This window comes from Hevea brasiliensis, chromosome 10, assembly GCF_030052815.1.
Source record: "Hevea brasiliensis isolate MT/VB/25A 57/8 chromosome 10, ASM3005281v1, whole genome shotgun sequence".
NCBI lineage: Eukaryota > Viridiplantae > Streptophyta > Magnoliopsida > Malpighiales > Euphorbiaceae > Hevea > Hevea brasiliensis.
Genome location: NC_079502.1, coordinates 98,448,556 through 98,459,936, shown reverse-complemented (window position 1 = coordinate 98,459,936; position 11,381 = coordinate 98,448,556). Strand labels below are relative to the sequence as shown.

The 11,381-nt window shown below is 34.5% G+C and overlaps 3 protein-coding genes across 3 annotated transcripts; 2 read left to right on the top strand and 1 right to left on the bottom strand.

Moving 5' to 3' along the window:
* Nucleotides 1–307: 307 nt before the first annotated feature.
* LOC110668248 (lipoyl synthase, mitochondrial) lies at nt 308–3,331 on the top strand. Its single transcript, XM_021829407.2, has 4 exons — nt 308–855; nt 933–1,144; nt 1,399–1,778; nt 3,080–3,331. The coding sequence occupies exons 1-4, from the start codon at nt 434–436 to the stop codon at nt 3,197–3,199; spliced, it is 1,134 nt and encodes a 377-aa protein (XP_021685099.2). The 5' UTR covers nt 308–433; the 3' UTR covers nt 3,200–3,331.
* A 734-nt stretch (nt 3,332–4,065) lies between these two features.
* On the top strand, nt 4,066–4,893 carry LOC110668208 (uncharacterized). Its single transcript, XM_021829358.2, has one exon. The coding sequence runs from the start codon at nt 4,066–4,068 to the stop codon at nt 4,891–4,893; it is 828 nt and encodes a 275-aa protein (XP_021685050.2).
* Nucleotides 4,894–6,699: 1,806 nt separating this feature from the next.
* Nucleotides 6,700–10,529, bottom strand: LOC110668249 (uncharacterized). Its single transcript, XM_021829408.2, has 2 exons — nt 9,907–10,529; nt 6,700–7,128 (listed from the first exon to the last, which is right to left on the bottom strand). Exons 1-2 carry the CDS (start codon nt 10,207–10,209, stop codon nt 6,964–6,966), a joined length of 468 nt encoding a protein of 155 aa, XP_021685100.1. The 5' UTR covers nt 10,210–10,529; the 3' UTR covers nt 6,700–6,963.
* Between the last annotated feature and the right edge of the window lie 852 nt (nt 10,530–11,381).

Sequence of the window (11,381 nt, the reverse complement as noted above, 5' to 3'; positions counted from 1 at the left end):
GACCGATTTTTATTTGATTTCGAACCCAAATCCATCCTTGGCCATCTTATTTGAATCAACTTAATCTAAATCTAATTGGCATAGCATCTTATCTTAATGTTACATGACCATTTGCATCGTTTAAGGCAGCAACATCCCAATCTTTGGTAAAAAAAAAAAAAACTAAATCCCAATCACATTTTCATATTTTTATGTAAAAGGCCCAAAGATAAACAAAAAAACAAAATCTTCCACAACTCAAAGCCCATGTCAAAACGGCACACTCAGGCTCAAGCACTAGTTTCTGGGCCATCCGTGTCAGTAACCACCGCGCCACCACACCAACCAACTCAAACGACCATTTCTTCTAATCCCTAGTACCCAATCTTCTCCTCTCAAATTTCGACCTCTGCTGATCTCTCCCACGGGGGATCTGGCTAGATAACCAGAAACCATGTTTCATTCTCGCTTCACACCCCTAGCTCGCGCCGTCAAATCCACGAAACCCCGCTTTTTCTCCTCCCTAGTCGAGGCCGCAAAACCCCAATTCCCCCAAACTCTTGCTGGTCTCCGTGCCCGTTTAGCCTCCGAGTCCCCTTCCCTTTCCGACTTCACCGACCTCCAGTCTAATAACTCCTACTCCGTTGAAGTGGGCACCAAGAAAAAACCCCTTCCGAAGCCCAAATGGATGAAGGAAGCAATCCCCGGTGGCGAAAAGTACGTCCAGATCAAGAAGAAGCTCAGGGAATTGAAGTTGCATACTGTTTGCGAGGAGGCTAAGTGTCCTAATTTGGGTGAGTGCTGGTCTGGTGGCGAGACAGGAACTGCTACTGCCACCATTATGATTCTTGGGGATACCTGTACTCGTGGTTGCAGGTATGATTCTCCTTTTTCAATTTCATTTTCTTTGTCGGGTTGGATTTTTGGGATATACAAGCATTTCCCTTCCACAGGTTTTGCAATGTGAAGACATCGCGTACTCCTCCTCCACCTGATCCGGATGAGCCTGTCAATGTGGCCGAGGCAATTGCATCGTGGGGTTTGGATTATGTCGTTATTACTAGTGTGGATCGTGATGATTTGCTCGATCAAGGGAGTGGTCATTTTGCTCAGACTGTGCAAAAGCTGAAGGCTTTGAAGCCAAACATGCTGATAGAAGCATTGGGTATGAATCACAGCTTTTCTCACATATGAATTAATTGATGTATCTGTGAATGCCAAAGTTGCAAGTTTCTACTTAGCCAAAAAGTTTAACAGTATTTTAGCCCCTATTTTTTTGATTTGAATGAGCATACGCCGCTATTTATATCAAATTGCCTTTGAGCCTCTAAATTCTCCTGCATGTTTTATCTTTAGAATTATTGAATGCTGTTTACTTACTTGTTTTTTAATGTTGCACTTACTCATTTGATTGTCTAGTTCCGGATTTTCGAGGAGACCCTGGATGTGTAGAGAAAGTTGCAAAATCAGGATTAGATGTTTTTGCTCACAATATTGAGACAGTTGAAGAACTTCAAAGTGTTGTACGGGATCGTCGTGCAAATTTTAAGCAATCTTTGGATGTTTTAATGATGGCCAAAGATCATGCTTCCACTGGAACACTTACCAAGACTTCAATAATGTTAGGCTGTGGGGAAACACCTGAACAGGTTGTGAAAACAATGGAGAAAGTGAGGGCAGCAGGTGTTGATGTGATGACTTTTGGCCAGTATATGAGACCATCAAAGCGTCATATGCCAGTATCTGAATACATTACCCCTGAGGCTTTTGAGAAGTACAGAACACTTGGCATGGAAATGGTACACTTCTGCTTTATTATTATTTTTTTTTGGCATTTAATTGCTTTCTCCTTTCCTTGTTCTATGCTTGACTTACTTTGATAACATAAATTCTACAGATAATTACTGTTTGTGCGTTGTGTGATCATTGCCAACTGCATGCCATTACACATTTCATTCTAATGAGTGATAATTGGTCAATGCTATGATGAGCAAGTGGAACGACATTAGCTTTACCTCCTACTTGTTCTTTAACCATTTTCATTTGTTTTCTCTTTCTATGTTCTTTCTTACAGTGTTAACTTCTTTGATGTTTTAAAACATGGTTCACTCTATCTTTGCTCAATGTTGCTTCATTTATTATCAGTTCATGTTGACTATGGTTCCCGTCTTTGTTTGGTTCCATACAACTTTCATCAGAAGCATTATAATTAATGTATTTGTAATTTATTACAAACAAAAAGCACATTTATTGGATGGATATTCTTCACCTTTCTGCAATCTAGTTCTCATGTATGCTAGTGGAAGTGATCCATTTGTGAATGAGGTAGTATTATGGTTAAAGAGAGGCCCTCAGGTGTTGCAGATTATCATTTCCTGGTGGCTTCTTATGAAATTGGTCTAAAACCATTCTGTAACAGTACAAAATCTGAGGCTGCTCTAGTTTTAGTATTGAAGCAGCAGATATCAGTGTCTTCATTCCTCGAAATGTTCATCCTGCTAATACTTTCTCCAGTCTAATTTTCCAGCATATCCTTGAATTTGGGAAGGCAATTATGGATTTTTCTGGTGCCATTATCTCAAACTATTTTTAATTGTGCTCTGAGATTTGGAAATGTTTACATGCTTTTATATGATTTGTTCAAATAGGTAGACTTTAACAAAGTTGGCTATTGCCATTCCCTGCCAAAGACATACTGTGCCTTCTGTTTTTGTGTTGACTTGTGTCATAGTTATTATAAAAATTATCATTAGTATTTGTTCTGCCATTGCCATGTGTGCCACAATCAATAACTGTGTGGCTGTTAATGATCTTTTTTTTTTCCCCTCTAACTAACATTGTATGCTAATGGAATCATCTTAACATATGACTTTTATCCATCATTCATGGGCATGCCATATATATGCAGAGACTGATTATTTGAGTTGTATGTTTATTAGCACTTGATCGTATCATCTGTTTGGCTGATCATCTCTCAAGTTTGCTTTATCTTTGAAGTATGCTTCACAGTCAAAATGGATGATCTGTTTTCACTTTCATAACTTAAATCCAGAAGGCGAGATTGCTTGCATGTACCTTATTTTTTCTCTGGATGGTACAGGGATTTCGGTATGTGGCATCAGGTCCCATGGTCAGATCATCATACAAGGCAGGCGAATTTTATATCAAATCCATGATAGAATCAGATCGGGCTGCATCTTCACAACTTCCTAACTCTTGATGAGGGCCTCTTTTTTTTTATTATCTTTTTAATTTCCCTTACTTTTCCTTTCTCCTCCACATCACATGCTGGTCACTTTGTGTATTGCTTGATCAATGTTTACGGAAGTACAAACTCAATGGCTTTAGCTCATGTAAGTGATTTTTTAGAAGCTTCAGTTGGAAGATGCCAACCCTTTCAGGGTTTCTCAAGGTTAAATAAACTCAAGCTCGTTCTAATCAATATTAGGGTTGTAAATTCAATCTGTTGTAATTTAAAAATTTGTCCCTTTCTTCAATTCTTTCCATTGAGATTTTCTTCTAGTTTGGTTGATGCCTAGTACGGTATCATTTGTCAAGGATATAAACTTCCCATTCCATACAACAGGAATGTATACGGACAAGACTATTAGCTATTTTCTTTTTTGTAAGATACAATGGCTTTTCCACCAGGTAGCTTGTTAATTTTGATGATCCTAGCGCAATGTTCACTTAAATTTACACATTCTGACTATGGTCCATTTGATTGCAATGTTTCTGCTAGCAAAATGTACTTGAACCTTGCACAGAAGTTCAGTTGCACGTCACCCAGGTGCTGTTGGTGCCTAATGCACTAGTTGGAGGAAGAAAAGCATGCTGTGATTTCTCACCAAGGTAAATGGGTAGATTTACGGTGGTTTTGGAGTTTGATTTCGAGGTCCCTACTTCCTACAGAAGAGGACAAGGAATAACGTTCTATTTTGAAGGCCTCAAATAGCCACAAGCCTGTAATTGCATCCAGTCTGTTCCTCAATCTACTCATTCTCGTTGGAGACCAATCCATCAGACATCAGTTTCTCCGCCCTTTATTACCGTTAAGATTTCAAATCCACTACCCCAATACTCGAAATGGGTTGTTGTATGAGCTCCAGAGCAGTAAGAGAGCCGCATCAACCCAAAGCCCCAGACTACCACCGTCCTCCACCAAAACGTCCTGCACCAGAACCCAAGAGCTCTCATGTTCCCATAACTTCACTTGATGAAGAAACAGTCAAAGAAGTCCTTTCTGAAACCCCCATCCCAAAAGTACCACAAATGAGTCCATCACCACAACAGAAAAACACCCAAAACCCCGTCGTTTATGAACCTAAAAGCCAAGAGAACAAACGCAAAGAAGAGAAGGAAGAAGAAGTAGAAAGAACCCCTGAAATCTCTCAAGCCTCAGAGATTTGCAGCGTTACTAACACTTACTCAACTGCAACAACAGCGACAACTGCTACTGCTGTAACAGAGATAAGAGATGACGAAGTAACGAGCAAGAAAAGAGTCAACAGATCTCCATCGAAACTCCCCAGAAAGCGTCCGTACAATGGCGAGAGAGAAAGAGGAATAAAACCTCCGGGAAAGAGGGAGTTATCAAGTCAAGCGACGACTACACAGCGTAATGTGGGGTCTAGCAGAGTCGGAAGGGATCTAGGTGAGAGGTCTGCCCGGCGATCAAGGTCACCGGCGACGCGGAAGACGTCCGGTGGTGTTTCAAGGGGTGGTCGTGCGGGAGGGAGCCCAGCAAATGTGACTGGAAAATCCGGTGGCAGGCGAGGGGAAGCAGGGAGTGGAGTAAAGAAAGAGGAGAAAAGAGAAGAAAACGACAGCGTTTTGATGCAGCAGCAGCAGGGGAATGAGCCTGTTTCTCTTGAGAACCCACTTCTGTCCTTTGAATGTTTCATCTTTGTGTAAATTTTTGCTTGTTTTAGAAAATTTCCTTATTTTATAATTTAGAAATATCAAATTTAAATCTCAAGAATTTTTGTTATCTTTAAAAATTTTTTACAATGTTAGAAAATTAAAATTTATAAAAATAAGAGTTAAAGAAATATCTAAATAATAATAATTATAAATAGTTAATAATACAATTTTATTATAATAAAAAATATATATTTATTTAGACCTAAATTGTTAAATACTAGTAAATTTAAGGGTCAATATAACCCCAATCCTAGATCCTAGAATATGATGATGTAGCTGACAATTAATAAAGAATTGGCATATGATCTCCAGTTGAGTTGGTAGATTACAATTTCTTGAAACTTTGAGCTTCTTCAAACCTAGAGATTTGCAGTAAAATTGTCCTCGAGAATGGAGCATAAGCATCATCTCTTGTTTCTCATTTTTTATTTCTTCTTATTGGGATGGCTTGAGCGGACGGAGACTTCTTACCCCTTCCATGTGCATCGTGTAGCGAGGCTTAGGGTCTGTTTGATTTAACGGTTGAATATAATTGATGGTACATTGGTGATAAATTATTCTGTTAACCGATAATTGATAGCTGATGATAGCTGTTTTATGTTAAGTGTTTGGTAAAATTATATTTAGCTGTTGATGTTGATATGTGAAATGACTAATAAGGGTATATATCATATAATTTATTTAATTTTTAAATAAATATAAAATTATAAATTTATTATATTATATTTATTTATTTTATTATTAAATTAAATATATAATTATTAAATTAATATATTATACCATTTAAATAAATATATAATTATTAATCTATTATACTATATCATTTATTTTATTATTGAAATAAAAAAATAATTATTTTTTAAGATAATTAAATAATTTTAAAAATATAGATAAAAAAGGTATATATCATATAATTTATTTAATTTTTAAATAAATATAAAATTATAAATTTATTATATTATATTTATTTATTTTATTATTAAATTAAACATATAATTATTAAATTAATATATTATACCATTTAAATAAATATATAATTATTAATCTATTATATTATATCATTTATTTTATTATTGAAATAAGAAAATAATTATTTTTTAAGATAATTAAATAATTTTAAAAATATAGATAAAATAATAAAATAATATTATTGTTAATAGAAAAATTTATAATTAATTTTAAGTTTTTAGATATAAATAAATATTTTATATTTTATATTATTAATAAAAAATATTTTAACAAAGTTAAAATATGTTAATTAAAATGTTAAAATTATGAATAAAAAATAAAAATATTAATAATATTAATTTTCAAGTTAAATGAAAAAGGATAATATGGTCAAAATAAAAAATAAAACCAAATCAGCTATCAGCTAATGAGAAACCGCTCTAAAAATAGAGCTGATATAAACTGCAGCTGATGAGTATCATATCGATTCTTGTCATTTATCAATTTCTATTTTTTTAAGCTTGCCAAACACTATAATTTGCCTGTTTGGGTATCCATCAGCTATCAGCTGCACCCAACAGGTAAACCAAACACCTCCTTAGTCTCCTCTGGTTATGGTTTCTTAGAACATCGAAGGTAGCATTGAATAAAAATTGAATCAATGGCTTGTCTCTTGAATACAATATGTAATTTATCAAATTTATAGCATGTTAAAAAAAATAAAAATATAAAAATTAAAAATAAACTCAAATTAATAAATTGAGCCGAGCTGATAATTATGTTGAACTCCTAAATTTATATCAGAAAAATTTACAAACATTTGTAAATCCTCATACACAAGTGTGCTCCTTTTGATCCAGTAGGAGTTCCCACGAAAATATGCATTTGATATCAATGGAAAGTGTAACATTCCAGATAAATTACAACATGGAATTAACAAGAGAAATGCAGCTTCCTCGTTACATACGAGCTTGAGATAAGCAATGGCATTGGGATGTATCATATTCACCAGCAATGGTGCTCATACTACACATTGATGAAGACAAAAGGATGGAAAATGTTCTGAAAAAAAAAAAAAAATCATTTCTCCAGTTCGTTTGTCTAAATTTTCTGTCATGACGTTAGGTTTTCAGCTTGAAGTTGAGGCCAAGGACTGTGTTGATGAAATGGCTTTATGATGTGCTCAGGAGAGCAAGGTGCAGGAGTTGGGTGTGCAAGGAAAGTAGGAACATCCTCTCCTGGCATCAACACTGATACTCCTTTGGCATACACTGTCATCTGGAGAAAAAATAAACAAGTATTAGCAGCTGGAAAGAAGATCGGCAACCGATAAGATCAATGGAGTGATCTGTAAAACCGTAAAGTTATGAGTTCAAATCCAAAAATAAATATAAGAGAAAGATATGCAAAGTTAGGAGGGATGGGGGGGGCTAATGGGTTCAACAGCTAAGCCACAGTTCCATTATTTATTCATTGGAGATTGGTGCTAAGGCAGAAGAGACAAAAGGCATTCACTTTATCAACCTTAAGATACAAGACATAAAATGTATCCGGAGTAGAGACAAGAATAATTCCATCAAAAGCATTAATTGTTGTCATTATACCAAAGGATTTTTTTTATCTAGATTAATTTATTATAGTTCTAAAATATATAATAAATCTATCTATTAAATATATAAATCTCAAATATTTATATTTTAAATTCATAATAAATTGAGTTTAGCTAAAAATTTCTTTACATTCACACAATTTCTAAATTTCAAGTCTCTTTTCATAAATCAAGGGATTAATTATTTTTATCAACAACTAGAAAGCAGGGGAGAGAAGTTTTCAGTTTAAATCGAAAAATTAAATCGAATCGAGTCAATTCAATTCAATCGGTTCGATTATAAAATTCAATCGGTTTGATTTATAATTTTTGATAATTTCGATTAATCGATTCAGTTATTTTCACAAAAAATAAAAAAAAACCGAAACAAATCGAATCCTAAGATTTTTGAGTTTTGATTTCTAATTTTTTTTTTGTTTTTATATTTTTATTATTTAGATTTAATGTCAAAAATATGAAATTTCATAAAATTAAGTTTAATTGGTTTAAAACCGAATCGATATTTATCAGTTTGGTTTGATTCGATTTTCTCTTATTAATCGATTTGATTCAATTTTTAAAATTTTTTACTTTTGGTTTTCAGTTCTATTGGTTCGGTTAAGTTTAGAACCGAACCGATCATTTGCACACCAATACTAGAAAGGAACTTCTGTGATATGATTGCAACAAGCCAACACATATGCATGGCAAAAATCGGAAAAATTAGCCATCAAATCAACAATAACAAGGCGAGCTGTTATATATACCATTTCTGAACTATAGAATATAGGGACCAATGGAAAATGGCAAGCCAGTAGGCACATAATTATGTTTTTCTCACTTAAAACATCATACCAGGTGATTATGTTGGCCTATGGCATCCATACCCAACAAATTCAAGCTTGAAAAACCTGACCATTGTGTCTAGACATGTTTGCTTGCATTTAATGGAATGGGACAACTAAGGCACACATATGTTTCTAACAGGAACTCAAGACACAAAAAAATTTATATATTTAATAAATAAATTTTATCATATATCTTATATCTTGAATACACAATAAACTGAGTTTATTATAAAAAAAAATCTGTTTCCAATATCTCTGTTGCTCGTTAGAGTGTCATAACATTGATATTTTATAAATAATAATGGTAAAGTACTCAATTATTATCCTAAGAAGTCTATAATAATTGAGGTTATTAGGACACTAGAGACAAAAATCACATGCTTGGTTAGATATAGTGGACCTTTTTGCCTCTACTATTGGTTGCTCATAAACTACTAAAAACACAAGGGAATTAGATTTGCACTTTCATATTGAGCAAATTGATTTTGAGAAGAAATATGACAACCTTGCAGCAGAGAACATTACTAAATTAGGTTCAAAGCATGAACAGACAGACAACAAGTGCATGTTTTAAAGAGAATGGCATACATTTATTATGTACAGATACATTGGGATAGGGATAAATATTATTAGATGATGTTTATGATTGATCAAATGAGGTTGTGATAGAGGGATCTCATTATATTATATTTGGGTGTAATGCAAAATGATGAATTATTTACATAATGAAGTTAGTAATTGGTCTTCCATGGAGATGATAAAAAAGTTCTTTCAATTTAATAACATCTTTCCATTATAAGGCATGAAACTTCAATCAGCCAAAGCTTAAATGTTTCCAAAGATCCTATCATCACATCATATAGGCCATTTGCAATCATGGTTTCGAAAGTTACACTAGCACTACCAGAGCTATAAATAAAAAATAAATAAAAGTAAGATGAAGGTTTGGTTCTGAGTGGAAAATTGAGAAAAAGAAAAGGAAGAAGAAGACATATTAAAGGTTGAAAGGCCATGCAATAATAATCATCAGCAAGAAGATGATGAGGACATGCCAATATGGGCAGAGTCCTTGTGTCTTATACTGGTTATCAGAAAGAAAGTCACATTTGCTTATTCCGAATAAAACAACAAAAAGTTTCAAATCAATTGGATGCTTATTCTTATCTTCTATGTCTCCGCTCACTGTAAAAAAACAAGTAACAGAGAAATAATTTTGTTAAAAAGCAAAAAAGGGAAAAACTTTTCTTTGTTATAGTTTGGTACACACCCATTTAGAAATATAGAAATTTGCAAGAATTAAATAACCAGTCAAAACTGCCAATATTAAACTATGTTTATAAACAAAAAGAAGGGAAAGCGGAATGAACAGTCACAGTCATGCTGGAAGATACATACTCATTGCATTTGCAGGTATCCAAAAAGAATCAAGACATGCACAGAGGCAGAGATAAAGAAACCTAAACAGATGCTTTTCTTGTAAACAAGAAAAATTAGTCTCCACTTCCAACCCAGAAATGCAAACCAAGAAAGAATGCAGCTAAATTATATATGTTGTTTCTCAGGTGTGTGCTTCAATAAAATGCTACACAAAGGAGAGAGAGAGAGAGAGAGAGAGAGTACTTTTGGAGATGGGCAATCGAGCTTGGAATGGAGAACCACATTAGCCTCGAGATCCGTGGGAGTCCTAGTGCTAGCAGCAGAGGAGGAGGAAGAGGACAATGATCTTGGCCTGAGAAATCTTTCAAAAATGGCCATAACAAGGAACATTGATATTAGAATAGCAGTAGCTACGAACCCAAAAGAAACAGCATTGACAGAGTTATCAAAATGTCTCCAATGCTCTTCTCTTTGTAAATTCAAAGGAGACACAATTGGTGGTGGCACTGTGCCTGTGCCCCAGCTACCACCTTCATCCCCACCCATTTGAGACTATGCACTATCTTATTATTTAACGAAGCTCTGTGTCTGCCGCCTTCTCTTTCTTCCTCTCTGTCATTAAACACAACTGTCCTGCTCTTCATGGCGTCCTCATAGTATTATAAGGACTCTCTCTTCACTGTTACTTAAACTTAGTGGGTATAACATTAAAACAAGCTTATTACACTGTACATAAAGGCTTAACAAAGAAAGGAGTTAGAGGAAGGGGTTCTTCTATCAATCAAGGCTTTTATGATGGCCGCAGGAGTAGTGTTTCTAGAGCAAAGTTGAGAGAAAGGAAAGAGGGCTTTTTAAACTGTGTAGTATTATAGGATATTTCTATGTTTACCTCTTTAAAAGAAAATGAGCTTTTTAAAAAATAAATTATTTTTAATAATAATATAACCATATCATAAAAAATTATACTTTTAAAATTAATAATTCAATAATATCGAAATATTTCTAAAATTAAAAAAATTTTAATTTCGAGTGTTAATAAAAATAATTATATTTTTATATTACGTTTTAATTAAAAAGTTTGGTGACAATTCTAAATTTTTATTTCCATTTACTAAACACTTTTTTTTTTAGCCTATATAATTATTTAAAATCAATCGCGTGCGAGATCCACGTGTACGGACATTTGTAAAGCTTTTGTCTGCAGTCATGGCAGTAACAGCAGACGAAGATATATGAACCCAAGACTTCACGTGTCTCCCGTGTCGCAATCTCGGAGCCGTGGCTCCCACCAGTATAGATTGACACGTGTAAACGCGAGAATAACATTGATCAAGCCATCACCGGCGAATGCTGATTTGATCAGGATTTTCAATTGGTTTCCAAGTCAACGTTATAGCGTTCGGTTCGCGTCACAGGTGACCCGTGCGAGTGAATGGCCCTCACGTGAAAGTAGCCTTTTTTTTTTTTTACTTTCATTATTTTTTCGGCTGACAATTTCATACCTTTCTCTTCTTTTGATGAGACCTCAAAGTCATGGATTGGGCTTTTCACTCAATCTCGGGCCCACTTTTCCCTTATCATGGGCCCACGTTATGAATGCGACAAATGATCACTGCCATGCTTTGCTGGAAACCTCCGTCGTCTACCTCCACCCCATCGGCAGGTGGAAAAGCTCCTGCACTGTGCTATAAGTTAGCTACTGTGTTTGTTCGTCATGG